The following is a 14,728-nucleotide window of genomic DNA, read 5'->3' as shown; positions in this document are numbered from 1 at the left end:
CGGGCCAGGAACTACATAAAATAACTACATAGCTCTTTTCCTTTGCAGCTGGGGAGCAGGTGTACGTGGATCTAGGCCACCTGGCCTAAGCCCCGTCCTACCTGGTGCCCACCTGGTGCCTTCCTGGTTGCCGATCTTTTCCCTACTTAAGGAGCCCTCCAGCCTCTTTTCGTTTGCAGCGGGGTAGAAGGTGTAAGTGAATCTAGTTCACCTGTACTAAGCCCCGCCCACCTGGTGCCTTCCTGGTTGCAGCTCTTTTTCACCACATAGCAAGCCCCGCCCACCTGGTACCTTCCTGCTTGCCGCTCTTTTCCCTACTTAAGGAGCCCTCCAGCCTCTTTTCCTTTGCAGCTTGGGAGCAGGTGTAAGTGGATCTAGGTCATCTGGCCTAAACCCAGCCACCTGGTGCCTTCCTGGTTGCCGCTCTTTTCCCTACTTAAGGAGCCCTCCAGCTTCTTTTCCTTTGCAGCTGGGGAACAGGAGTAAGTGGATCTAGGTCACCTGGCCTAAGCACCACCCACCTTTTTATCCCTGCCTCTTCCTTCCTGCTCTTAACTCTTAGATCAAGGATGTCTCTCGCCCAGGTGTCCAAAGCAAAGGGCAGTCAAAGAAAAGGCCAATTCCTGTTTGGACCTGTTCGGACCAGGAGGATCCAGGGTCCGACCCCCTGCTAAGACAGCAGGTAAGCATGCCCAAACATGTGTTTACACCCTCTGTTCCCACAGGCCATCCCCACCCTCTCTGGTCCCCCTGTGTTGTTCCCTTGTGCCCCCCGCCCTTCCTGCACACAGTAGTTTGTCCTGATACATTCTGGTTTCACCATCACCGTCTTGTGGCCAATGCTGGATTTTACTTTTACGGATTTCATCGATTCACAGTGCATCACCCTTTCTGAATTCTCATGCTGGACTTCCTTTGCATCTTGTACTCATGGTGGCCCTGAATCATGCTGTTCCCATCTTCATCTTGTATCCTGGCTTGCAACATTATGTGTTACTACTGATTTCTGCAATTGTATTCGCTCTCCCCTCTTGCTTCTTCACTCTTTTTGACCGCTTACTCTCTGTTCTCTCCTCCCCTCCCCCTTTTCCTATCTCCTCCCCTCCTCCCCTTACTTTATTCTATGCACTTACTCTACCAGAATTGTCCCTGGACCTAGTCTGATAGCAACCTCGTCTGTCGCTACCCCATCCCCCTCCTGTCCCCCCTCCCTCCAGCACTATCTGAAATGTTGTCAGCCCTAGTACGATAATCGCTTGTTTTGTTCCTCCCCTCCCTTTCTGCACTCCTCTCGCTTACCTTTTGTTTTTCTCCGGCTCTACCAGAAATGTCGTCAGGCCTAGTACAGTAGTCGCCTGTCTGTTTCCATTTCCTTCCCACTCTCTCCCTCCCTTCCTTCCTTATCTCTGTCTTAGCTCTTGCACTATCTGAAATGTCGTCAGGCCGAGTACCATAGTTAATTTCACATCCTTACTGTTCATGGCCTGTAAGAATGTCATTGTATTTTTCCTTGTTCCCTCACTTGCCTTGAAGCGCTTTGAAACACATTGTGTATAGGCTCTATATAAATAAACTATCATATCATAACTAAACCCACACTGGGTGTGGCACGTGCGCGCGCATGCACACAAACCAAAGCACGGGGCTTGTGCTCGAGGACTCTACCTGAGCAGACGCAACAGCAAGAGCTTTGGCCAAGGGGATCAGCGTGAGGGGCCACACCCCAAAGAAGCACCATTCCGGGCCTTCGCCGGCACAAGATAAGTACCGCTAGAGCTAAGGGGAAAAAGCAAACTTCAGAAAATTACGTGCAGCATCAAGGAGGCAGTGCAAAAGCAAAGGGAAAAGCGGAGCATATAAGAAGCACGCACTGCATCAAGGGGCACGCGCAATGGTGCACAGCCCAAGAAAACCTTGTCCTCCTGCCCCAGAGAATGCCAAGTGTTTTGCGCATGTTGTGACTTGCAGCGACCCCCGCATTCAGCATCGAACGCCCGCCGGCACTCATTGAAACAGCCGCTTGCCCAGCCTAGCGAGCACGTCCTGCATGCAAAAAGACATAGCCACGTGTGCCACTATAAAAGCCGCATTCCTATAGCCACGTGCGGCAAACAGTAACTGTTGCACCTTCTAGCCACATACGTTCAGCCACGTGCGGCAAACAGTAATTGGTGCACGTTTCAGAAGCCATTTGCGTCCAGAGCAGCCCTGCATGTGAATACACATGAAAATTTGTTGCGCAAGCTAAATTCAGGAACACACAGATAAGCCTGCATAAAGACCTAATAAATAATTATATATTTTTGTACTTGCCTGTGTAACTGGAATTATTGGTGTTGTTCTGTTTGGACTCACTGTAGGCCTAGACCATTCTCCCAGCGTCCCGAGACTAAATCTTGCTGCTATACTACCTAACTTTGATTGGGTTTGGCTAGATCTTAGTGTCTCCCTGTTCACCATAATAGGCTGGCCTCCCAAAATCCACCACCAGGTTGATTTTGGAAATCCATCTTAGCAACCGCTGTTGGGGGAGTCGAGCTAATGAGCATAAGATTCAACTCCAAGACATCCTTACTGGCGGACATGGGCATAGTGGACTTTGGAGCGGTCGTCTAGGTTGGGGCAGAAAAGCCGTACTGGTCGAGGAATTTGAAAAAATTGCCAATATATGATTTCCAAATGCTTTCCCTTCTGTGGGAATGGCATGCTTTGAAGGAAGAGTGTCTTCTCGCCTTATGAGACTCAGAAGGCTCCTTGTTGTTGTACCTCCACGATCTATGCCTCTCTTCCTCATTTTCTTTCTCTTGGAAGAGGTGGAAGAATGGTGAGGCTCCAAGCTGGGATGCAAGCGCTTTTTGGCCTTCTTACGCCTCCTGCTCATCTTTTTTCTCCTTGATGGGTTCCTCTATCTCTACCTCCGATGACTTGGGAGAAGGGGGCCCAAAACCAGTCTTACAGCTCATTCCTCGAGTGCTTTCGGGCTCATTGCCTGGCAGGAGCCACATTATGTCACACCATATCCAGATCCAGACACCACGCACAAATGTTTTGCAGGTCTGTGATGGGCATCTTGGAGCTGCAGTCCTGGCAGCGTTTGAAACCAGACGGCTTGGTAAGCGGCACAGTGGTGCAACAAGAAATGTTTTTGCAAAGTGTTCTGAAACACAGCACGCAGAAACAAAGTTAACTGAGGTAATGGGGCATAGTGTGCGCTATTTATGCAACCGCAAAGTCATATCATGAGTCGAAGTCCAGGGTGGATGAGGAGGGTTGCTGAACTACACTACACCCCCAGTGACTTTTACTAGAAGAGCTGGCACTGCTGGATATCCATCAGATGAGGCATCTGTGGGAGAAAGCAAACTATTGTAAACTAATTAAGACCAATACGAGGAAGAAACTGTCCGCCAATAGTGACTCAGAGGACATTTTAAGTTACTTACCGTAGTGACTAACATACTCCTAGTCCATAGTTCCCAGTCCCCTTTCCTCTATAAGTCCCACCATCCTCCACCCTAATAAAACTGGTGTCATTAGACAATGTTAATATTGTCGACACGTCAAAGGGGACTGAGGAGTGGTGCCGGTGAGCGGAGTCAGGGGATCGCAATAACTTATAATTACTGCTACGTCACGTCCCCTTTCTTCCATACTGTATGGGCGAGTACAACTGAATGTAGCCACAGGGTGAAGAGGTGCTCTCTTAAGAAAGCAAGTTCCTTAACACTGTCTGACCAAATACTGCATCCGACCTGGAACCGGCATCCAAGCAGTAGTGCTTACAGAAGGCCGAGGGCGTAGCCCACGGAGCCACCTTGCTGATAACCTGCCACGGAACGTGCCTCTGGAAAGCAGCTGCCGTGGCTTTAGCTCTGATTGTGTGAGCATGCATATTTGCTGGAAGAGGCTTGTGCTGCCCCTCGTACGCCTCCTTGATGGCCGTAACCATGCACCTTGCTATGGAAACCTTGGAGGCTTGGCAGCCAGGCTCTGACCCACTGAAGGTGGCAAAAAGGGCGTCTGATTTGCCGAAGCTCTTGGTCCCGTCTAGCTAGTATCTCAAAGCACGCCTGACATCCAGACAGTGCAATACCCTCTGAGTGTCATCCTTGTTGTCCGCAAAGAAAGTTGGTAGCACTATCTCCTCATTTAGGTGAAAAGGAACAAGTTACTTAGCTGTAACTGTTGTTCTCCAGCATGGGTGTGGCATGGATTCACATGCTCATGAACATTCCCCGTCGTCAGGCTGGGAATCCTCGGTAAAGAAAAAAATCAGTTTCAGTTTCGTTTCTGAACTGTCCTTCTACTATTGACCAATCACTGGTCTCTGGGTCATACTGCCCCCAGCTAATGACTGCCCTCTACCTAAGTCCCTCCTCTGGCAGCCATCTTCAGATTTGGTAGCACGTAAAGTGGCAGTAGGACCAAGAGAAGAGCCGCAGAGGGGTATGCGGGAGGGTTTGCATGTAAATCCATACCAGACCCATGCTGGAGAACAACAGTTACAGATAAGTAACTTGTTCCTTCTCCAGCTTGGGGTCTGGCATGGATTCACATGCTCATGAATACAAGAATACATAGCAGTACACACATACACAACCACGGGAGGTGGCAAGGCTCAACATTAAGCATCTCAGCAACTCAACATTAAGCATCTCTTACCTTCTCACCAGGCTCACCTTCAGGTGAACAGGTTGCGCAGCACTGCCTAGTCGACTCTGGACTCCTCCCTGGAATCCAGGTCGACGCAGAAGAATCTCGTGAAGGTGTACGTCGACCTCCATGTAGCAGCCCTGCAGATGTCCAGCAGGGGCACACCAGACAGGAACGCTGTGGTAGCAGCGATCGCTCTGGTTGAATGGGCTCTCGGACGGCCGGGCAACGGTCGGTTCGCCAACCGGTGACAGTGCATGATGCAGCCGGAGAGCCATCGGGAAATGGAAGCCTTCGAGAGGGCCTTACCTTGGTTCACAGGTCCAAAGTTCACAAACAACTATGGTGTCTTCCGAAAACTCTTTGTGCGGTCCACGTAGAACTTCAGCGCTCTAGCCACATCCAGCGAGTGCAAAGTGCTCTCAGCCGGCGACAAAGGTGATGGGAAGAAAACCGGTAACACCAAGGGCTCGTTGAGATGGAAGTCCGACGGCACCTTGGGCATGAAGGAGGGGTGTGTCCTCAGCACCACCCTCGTCTTGTGGAATGTCAGGTATGGAGGTGTATAGGAGAGGGCCTGGATCTCTCCCACTCGTCGTGCGGAGGTGATGGCCACAGGAAACACTGTCTTCCACGACAGGAGCTTCAACGGTGCCGAATGCAGCAGCTCGAATGGCGGCCCCATGAGCTGGGTCAGCACCACGTTGAGCTCCCACACCAGGGCCGGAGCCTTCACCGGCGGGAACGATCGGAACAGTCCTTTCATGAACTCCTTCACCAGGTGATGAGACCATAGAGCTGACCGCCCCGGAGTTCTGGTGTAGCGGGAGATAGCCACCAGATGGATCTTGATGGAGGCATGCGCCAGTCCCGCCTTAGCCAGCGATAGAAAATACGGCAGCACTTGAGGGGCTGTAATCCGCAGAGGGTTAATCTTCTGTGCACGGCACCAGACAGAGAACCTTTTCCATTTGTGTCCATAGTACTTGAGATTCGAGGACGCCCTGGCCTTTGCAAGCACCTCCTTGCAGTCCGCCGGGATATCGTACCCTCTGAACTCTAGTGCTGCAGGAGCCAGGCCTGCAGGTTCAGCAATCCTGAGTCGTGATGGAGGATGGCGCCTCCTTCCCTGGTGAGAAGATCCGCGCCCGTCGGTAGTTTGAGCGGGGGGACGCTGACAAGTCCAGAAGGTCTTGAAACCAGATCTGCCTCGGCCATGCCGTTGCGACGAGGATCATCTTGCACCGGGACCTTCTGAGTTGACTGATGAGTCGCAGCAGTAACGGCAACGGGGGGAACGCATACAGGAACAGGCCGTCCCAGGGAAATGAGAAGGCATCACCCATGCTCCCCGGCTGGGGAAACCTGCCGGCAAACCTCCGGTACTTGGTATTCGTCACTGTCGCAAATTGGTCGATCTGGGGATTGCCCATTCGTCCGAATAGGAGATCCACTTGATCCTGCCGCAGTTCCTACCCGTGGCACGAGCGCAGCTCCCTGCTGAGTGAGTCGGCAATGGTGTTCTTTATTCCTGCCAGATGGAAGGGTACCAGGAACATCCCCTGGGCAACGGCCCAGTGCCACAGATCCTGCGCTTCCTTGGATAGGGCTGGGAATCTGGTGCCCCCCTGCTTCCGGATGTAGAACATCGTGGTGATGTTGTCGGTGAAGACCCTTACCACTTTGCCCCTGAGGGACGGAAGGAACGACCTGAGGGCCCAGAACACTGCTCGGAGCTCCAGACAATTGATGTGTAGTGAGCTCTCCTTCGGGAGCCAAAGGCCTCTTTCATGGAGATTTCCGGTGTGTGCCCCCCCATCCCTCCAGGGGGGGCTTCAGTTGTCACCATCTCCTGATGTGCCGGGGTTTGGACGTCCATACCCGCCGCTAGATGCGCGCGGGTGCACCACCACTGGATCGCTTGGCGGAAAGTCTCGTTGAGTGAGATTCTGTCTTCGAAGCTGCCCGCCGCTTGCATCAAACGGGCGTCGAGGAACTCCTGCAGTGGTCGCATCCACAGCCTGCATAGGCGCACGAGGTAGACGCACAAGGACATCATTCCAAGTAGGGACTTGATGGATCTCACCCTGGCCACGTCCATGGTCAACAGCTGTTGAACCTTGCCCAGGATGGCCTTCGTCCTTTCCTCCAACGGCGAAGCCAGTCGTGCCACTGTGTCTAGTCTGGCTCCCAGGAACAGGGCGTCTTGCGACAGTACAAGTGGATTTCGCGAAGTTGATCGAGAATCCCAGATCCGTGAATAGTTGGGCGGTCTTCGCTGTGTGATCGACGGCGAGTTCCCTTGACTTTGCTCGGATGAGCCAATCGTCCAGGTAGGGGTAGACGTGGATCCCCTGCAGGCGCAGCCACGCCGCCACTGGTGCTAGGCACTTGGTGAACACCCTGGGCGCCGACTTCAATCCAAAGGGAAGGGCATTGAACTGATAGTGTCGCCCTTGGACTACAAATCGTAGGAATTTTCGATGTCCTTTTAGAATGGGTATGTGGAAGTAGTCATCCTCTAAGTCCAGCGACAATAGGAAGTCTTCTTCCTCCAGCTTCCCAGCACGTGCTGGAGGGTGACCATCCGGAATTTCTGGGACTTGATGCACTTGTTTAGACGCCGAAGGTCCAGGATGGGTCGCCAACCGCGGGTCTTCTTCCAGACGAGGAAGTACCGCGAGTACACTCAGGAGCCCCAGAGCCTCTTTGGGACGAGTAGATGGCTCCCTTTCTTAGCATCGCTCGTACCTCCAGCAGAAGTTAAGGGACGTGGTATTCCTTCCTGGCCACGGGTGGAAGACGTGGACACCTTTTTTTGAAATTCCAGAGTGTGCCCGCGGGCCAGGGCATCCAGCACCCAACGGTCTGTGGAGATGGACTCCCACACGCTGACGAACTTCGCCAGCTGGACTTCCACCGGGGTGTTCGGGTGGGGGCCCGACACCACGGCCGGTTCAATCCTGTTTTGTCGCGTCCTTGCTGCCTTGGCCTCCTTGGCAACGACGATGGGATCCTCCGGTCGTGCTGCGTCCTCTGTAGCCTTCCTGCAACGAGGAGCAGGCCGCATGGCGGTACGACGAGGAACCGCCGCCAAATCCTTTGGAGGCACCTTGCTTGCCTCCGGAGTTCCGAAAGGACGGCCGTCATTGTTGAAGAACGCCCAAGGCCCGAGCCGTCTCGGTGTCCGCCTTGATGACCTGCAGTGACTCGTGCACGGTCTTGCCGAACAGGTTGTTCCCGTCGAAGGGCATGTTCAGAACCCTGGTCTGTACGTCGTGGGGGAAATCGGTGGCCTTGAGCCACCTGCGCCGGCAAAGGCAAACGCTGTTGCCCATCTGGCAAAGCCTGGTGTCGGCGATGTCCGTGGCCACCGTTATGGCGTGGTCCGAAGCCACCTCGCCTTCCTGTAGGATTTCCAGGGCCTCAACCCTCTTCTCATCCGGGAGGAAGTCCAGGAGAGGAGCGATCTTGAACCACAGCTCCCTGTCGTAGCGTGCCACGATCGCGAGGGCTTTGGCTGCTTTAATAGTCGTCGCCGCCGACGAGGTGACCCGTCGTCCCATGGCGTCCATCTTCTTCCCCTCGCCGTCTGGGGGGGGATGCAGAAGTTGAGGTCGTCGCTCACGCCGATATCTTCTTGACCACCGCGGAGACCACTTTATCCGGGGACGGCTATGCTCTAAGGCACATAGGGGCAGAGTCCGGGACCCGGTACTTCTTCTTGTACCGGTCTCTCCTAGCGGGAGCCGTGGCCGGGTTCTTCAGGAGTGCCAGCCCCTCGTCCCAGATGTCGTCCAGTAACGGGATGGAGAGTACAGTCTTCCTCTTGGCCTCCCGTCGGTGGTAGAGCAAGCCCTTCTTCTGCTCCTCGGGGCAGAGCTGGAAGAGCTCAGATGCCCTAGCGATCATGGCGTGGAAGGAGCCAATTTCGTCAGGTGGGGGCCCAGGGAGGTGGTGATGGGAGGTCCATCCCGTCATCACCAATGTCGTCGTCCGTCCCCGCCGTCTCCATTCCCGTCTCATCCCTCGGAGGAGGGGCTGAGGGTGAAGGCTGTAAGTGTGGAGGAGGATGGACTCATCTCCGCTTGTTGGGTGGGCTCCCCGACGGTCCAGGCTCCGCTGGGTAGTCGGTGGGGGGTAGGGGCATCCTTGTCCTTATCTCCGTACACAGGGCCTGTATGGCCATCAAGATAGCTCCTGAATTGTCCCCTGGTACGGGTACCGGCTGCAACGGGACCAAGAGCAGTGGCATGGGGCCCTCCACGGCCCGATCTTCCTTGTCGGCTCCAACCCCTTTGTTCTCTTCGTCGGCCTCATCGGGATCCTTCCCATGGGCCCTGGATTCGTCGGACTTCCTTTCCAGGATCCCTTGGACACTAGCCAACTCATCATCAGGAGGTGGTATCCGTGTCCGTTAAGGCTACCGTGCCCCCCCTCATTCTCCTGCTGGCGTTTCATGGGGGTCTTCTCGATAGGCAGAAAAGAAGATTCCCTCTGGGGTGGCAGGGAAACTCTAGCCCCTGGAGCCGTCTCCACTGGGGAAGCCTCCGTAGTTTTCACCAGGGCCGCCATGATTCCTTCAATCGAGGCCTTAGCCAGGTGAATCAGGGCCTTCACGACCTTGGGCATGCCTGAGGCCTTCACCTTAGGGTGAGGGTCACCGCCACACTCCCTCTCGGCTGTCTCTGTCGGGATCGACCGGGGCTTCTCCCGTAGCTTACCCGGGTTCTCTGACTTCCTCTTCACCTAGCCAGAACGTTGGCTCATGGTTGATGGCGTCGGTGATAATGCGCCCTGCCTGGCAGCCGAGGAGCCCGACCGATCGGCGCTCCCAGTGCCTGCAGACTCTCTGTTTTGCCTTTTGTTGGGCCCCCTTCGCCGGAGCACCCTCAAAGGTCTTAGAAGACCACTCGGATTTCTTCCTCTTCTCACCTGCTGCTGGGCTCTCCCCCTCCAGCCAGTTGGTGAGCCGAGTACGACGATCCTTGATTGTCCGTTCGGACATGTTCTTACAAAACACAGAGTCCTTCTCCACGTGCCATTTGTAGTTGTGAAGGCAGTAGAGGCACCGAGAGTGTTCATCCTCCTTAAAGACGTTCTGTAGTCCGCATCCAGGGCAGCTCCTGAACAGCTTGAATCCGTCATGCTTCCTTTGTCCTGGGCCATGTCCATGCGGGGTAGGCCCTCAAAGATCTTCTGGAATCCTCCGACAAGTGGAAACTCGACCAAAAAGTGCCCTTGAGCGGCGTAGAAAATTCCGAAAACGGGTCCCCGTTGATCGGAAGTAGAATCGGTAGAGCTTGAGGCTCGATTGACTGAAAATATAAGAGTAAACTTTCGAAAAAACGCAAAACACACTAAAAGCTTAGGAGCTACAGCACGAGGACTCCCAACACTTGAACGTGCGGTAAAAATCTGAAGATGGCTGCCAGAGGAGGGACTTAGGTAGCGGGAAGTCATTGGCTGGGGGCAGTATGATCCAGAGACCAGTGATTGGTTACTAATAGAAAGACAGTTCAGAAACGAAACAAACATTTTTTTCTTTACCGAGGATTCCCAACCTGACGACGGGGAATATTCATGAGCATGTGAATCCATGCCAGACCCCATGCTGGAGAAGAGGAGACAACCTTAGGTAAGAATGATGCGGGGTGAGTTCTAAGCACCAGCTTGTCCTTATGAAAAGTAGTATAAGGCTCTGAAGCCACCAGCGCCTGGATCTCACTGATTCGGGGTGCTGAGGTAAGGCCCGCCAGGAGGGCAGTCTTAATGGTGACTAGCCTGATGTCCGTGGAAGCCATAGGTTTGATAGGTTTGAATGGATTATGACCCAAGGCCCACAAGACCACGTTGAGGTCTCACACAGGGTGTGGTTTCTTGAGGGGTGGATAAAGCCTGGTAAGGCCCACCAGGTTTCTTTTAACCACTGGATTAGAAGATGAAAATAGCTCCTCCTCCGAGTTCTTGTAGGCACCAATGGCGGCCAAATAGGTGCAGCATGTGTCTACCTGCACCCAGAGTATGTGAGGCGCACAGAGAAGGAAAGCACGTCCTCCAATGTGCAGGTCAATGGATCGACCTCCTTGGATTCCGCCCAGTGACAAAACCTAGTCCACCTGCTTTTGTACTGGCTCCTGGTAGCATTGCTCCTAGCCCCCTGTATAATGTCTAGGTTAGCGTCTGACAGATGCAGATGCCTCACCGTGATCTGTTCAGGAACCATGCTGCAAGCGCTAACTTCTGGGGGCGGAGTGGATGGCCGTGCCTCCCTGCTGAGAGAGTAGGTGTGCTGGGCCCATCGGAAGGTGTACCGGGGCCTGATCCGACAGGCTGAGTAGTTCCGAGAACCATGGCCTTGCTGGCTGTAAGGGAGAATTCTTAGAAATGTGCCAATTCCCTTCTACCTTAGAGACCCCCAGCTCTTTTGCTGGACTTTAGGACTTTTAATTTTGATCCTGAAGCGAGTCAGACATTTTACCCCACTCTCTCATGTATTTTACTGTGGTTTGTACTCTGTTTCTTTTGGTTTTGGAGTCTGACAAACTCCATAGGCATCATCTTTTTACATTGTGACACACAGCACCTTCAGTGCAGTGTCACATTGAAATCCTTTGGTTATCTGCTAAGGTTTAATTACCTTTTCTTGGATAACTACTGTTTACAAGAGTAGTGAAGTGAAATTGACTTTACTTACTTTAACTCTTTATAGACACAGCACACACGATCTTACAAAGGGTGCTGGAGGGACTACTTAGTATCCCCTTTGTCTATCTTATCATATAAGATTTTTATGTTACATATTCTACAATTAATGGGTGTTGTCAGTGCTTTACTTTTTCCTACCATTGAGCGTTTTTACCGCCAGCTGAAGCACCCAGGGGGTGTCCATTTTGTCAAAATGGCCCCAGTCTTCTTTTTTCAACATTTCTTTTTGGAAAGGTCCTTCTTGAGATTTACTCTGTGTGCCAAACCAGGTTTGGTCCCTTTGTTAGATTTGTCTTTGCCAGGATTTACCAGTGAAGCCTGCCTCTGGCTCCAGCGTGTCTGGCAGGGCAGGAAGCAAGGGAGGTGCCCGAAACTCCCTGTGCTTAGACTCCTTTGTTACAGGAATGCACCCATAGGTGATTGGCTGGCTGGCTGTCCTCAGAGGACAGCCACCCAGCTGTGTGATTGACAGCTAGACTGCGAATGAATGGGAGAGACTTGCATAAAAGGCAAGGTCTTTGCAAGGAAGGCAGAGTCGACCACTGGACGAAGGAATCTAAAGAAGAACTTGGGTGGGTGCTAGCGGCAGACCTCATGAGAGTAAGGCACTTCTCAAAGAACCTGCCTTCACAGCCCGGAGGAGTGCTTGATGGAGTCGGCATAGGCGCGGGGCACAGAGGTTGCAGAGACCTAGGAGCACCCTGTCTGGCTATATGGGGCGAGGTGTATCTGCCATGCAAAGCTAATGGGTATGCCATCGGCCAAGTGCCAGGCGCTGACCAGTCCCACCTGAAAACTTGTTACCCTACCTGTTCCCCGAAGGAGGATGTGCGTCGGGTGAGCTGCCATTTTTTCTGGCCCGGTGGCCATTTTGTCCGGCTGCATGCTACGTGCCTGCATCGTGGCACTTGCCGCGCTGGGCTCAGCTTCCTCCAGTACGCTGAACGGTGGAGGTTGAGGCCTACCCTGTACCTCAGGACAGGGCTTGGTAGGCAGAGTGCCCTCGGCTGGGGTGCCAGTAGTGCTGCATAAAGGCACCCCCTTAGACATCAGTCTGGTAATAGGGCATAGCCGCTCAGGTCGAGAACTGAAAATATGACCCTGCGGTCCCTGAGAGAAGTCACTGGTAGAATCTAGCGACCCATCTGCCTGTTAGGTCCCTCCTGCTCGTGCGCTTCCTGGTGAAGGGGTCGCCTTTGCGGGGTGCGGAGGAGAACAGTGCACCTACCTTGGGCCTGGTCTTCTGCTTGACAAACGCCTTTAGGTCCTCTGGAGGCGACTTCCCGAAGAGCTCCCTCCACCTGGCTAATCTGTTCTTGAGAGCGCAAGGTCTCAACGCGTTGCACGCAGTTCAGCCTTCCCACCCACGGTCAGGGCCAAGGCAGCGGGGGGAGCGGGCGTGGGGGTCGGACGAAGGGAAGTGACCCTCGCAGGCTGGACTCCTACTGAAGCCCGCCATCTTCGACATGCGCCAGGGAGGAGCGTGGCGTCAGAGGACAGAGCGGTACCTGATTGAAAGATGAAAAAAAGAAGACAAAAGTACTTCTCCAGGGACGAGCGCATGGAATTATTAGGCCAGAGGCCTAACCCAGGAGCGCTGGTAAAAGCAGTCTGTTCCCATAGATGCAGAAAAGAGGACTGAGGAGTGGGGCCGGTGGGCGTAGTCAGGGGAGAACATGCTCCCAGGGCCACACCCCTGCATGCATCTAAATTTAAAGGGGAAGATGATCTTTCTGGTGAAAAAGGTTCAATCTCCCGTCCCTAGCGAGGGACGCCCATATAGTATGGAGGAAAGGGGACGGGACGCAGGAGTATGTACTTATAAGCATGCAGGATATGGGCATAATAACTCGAATGGACTGCTTTAACCTGGTTTGTTTTCCTTATATCTGTCCCTTAAAATGTAGGATAGTTGTGTTGCCGGTCTTGCCACTGTTGAAAACTTGTATTACTGGTGCTTTATTTTTCCCTATCTAGATAACTCTGTATGCGCCTTGAAGAAAGACTGCTTGTAGTATACGGCGCATATACAAATTACAATAACTAAATAAACGTTTCCCCAGGATCTTTTTTCATCGTACAGATATTAGGACTAGCAGCATGTTTTTTTGCCTTCGAGCATCAGTTAGGTAACATGGTCATTAACACAAAAGTGTCCTGCTAAGAATGTCAACCATAGGTTTACAAACATACATTGCTTTGTGCATAAGTGTCTTTCAAAAGCTAAATTAGATGATCAGTTTAATTAAGTGGAGTTGTAATGCGCATACATTGAATGAGAAAGTATACATTACATCTCTACAAAATACACATTAGGCGAAACAAGCTTGGTTCAATTTCAGGAGTGTGAAAGAGAATGCACATCTGCAAAATGATTCGTAAATCCAGCAAACTACATGGATTTAAATGCATCCCTGTTCTTCCCAGAACGAATATAAAATATAATGTAGGAAGGAGCAAGCTCTATTTCTGTGCAAATATCAGTGCCCCCTGAATTAAGAAATATATTAAACTTCATTACAAGCGGACAGCTACGTCAGTTAGGAGTCACTTTCACATTTCAATGGACATTTAACTAGATTATTAAAACAAATCCACAAAGTTACTACTCCTATCAGATTACAAGCTTTCAATATAAGCGAGTAAGATGGCAGGTTTTTGCTTTTTTTGTTGTTGCAGGGACCACCTATGTCTACACCACTATGTGGCAAGATAATGGAAGGGTGCAGCACAGGATCAAAACTGGGCAGAGGGAACAGGAAGAAATAGAAATGTGGGCAGAGCCCCCTCTGCTCCTTTGGAGATTATTCTGCCAAATAGTATATATAAAACACATCCTGCTGTTTACTAAATCATTAACATATAAGCTAAATGTTTACCTTTGTGCATGTCTCTGTTTCTGGGTTACACTGCAAAATGTCCCGCACCATGGTAGCATTTCCTTTTTCAACAGCCCAGTATAAAGCCGTTTTATTATCCTGAAAGTAGACAAAAGAAGGAGTTGGGTTACAGGAAAGATAAAAACAAGGTGCTAACGTAGAAGCAAAGAAATCCCCTAAAAGGCGCAAACCTGATTTCCCCTAGTAGTAGATTATAAGTGCCAGAGAGAAGACTGCCATAAAACAAACAATGCTGGAGTTGGCCTTGCACAACCCCAGTTAGCATAAGGGGTTCACGTCCTACCTAGCACTCAATATTACAAGGCACAGAGTTTCATAAAGCTACAATGTCCTCCAAAAAATCTGTGACTTAATCTTTTAACCCCTTCTGTACCTCGTGACACAGAAGTGGGTTTTTCTATTTTCTGTATTTTATTGGGGAAAGCATAAAGTTTGTGTTTTAAATAAAAAGCCTTAGCATGCATGAC

The 14,728-nt window shown here is 51.9% G+C and overlaps 1 protein-coding gene across 4 annotated transcripts in view; it reads right to left on the bottom strand.

The window, feature by feature from the left end:
* Positions 1-14,728, bottom strand: part of KIDINS220 (kinase D interacting substrate 220) — a 1,499,978-nt gene that overhangs the window by 984,098 nt on the left and 501,152 nt on the right. For all 4 annotated transcript variants that reach the window (XM_069606010.1, XM_069606012.1, XM_069606011.1 and 1 more), the window contains exon 11: positions 14,241-14,339. In XM_069606010.1, the coding sequence (XP_069462111.1) occupies positions 14,241-14,339 (99 nt within the window). The remainder of the gene's footprint in view (positions 1-14,240; positions 14,340-14,728) is intronic.

Source organism: Ambystoma mexicanum, chromosome 4p (genome assembly GCF_040938575.1).
Source record: "Ambystoma mexicanum isolate Mex_15411 chromosome 4p, UKY_AmexF1_1, whole genome shotgun sequence".
Classification (NCBI taxonomy): Eukaryota; Metazoa; Chordata; class Amphibia; order Caudata; family Ambystomatidae; genus Ambystoma; species Ambystoma mexicanum.
Note: the sequence above shows the minus strand (reverse complement) of the source record. Positions and strands in the feature narration are given on the sequence as shown.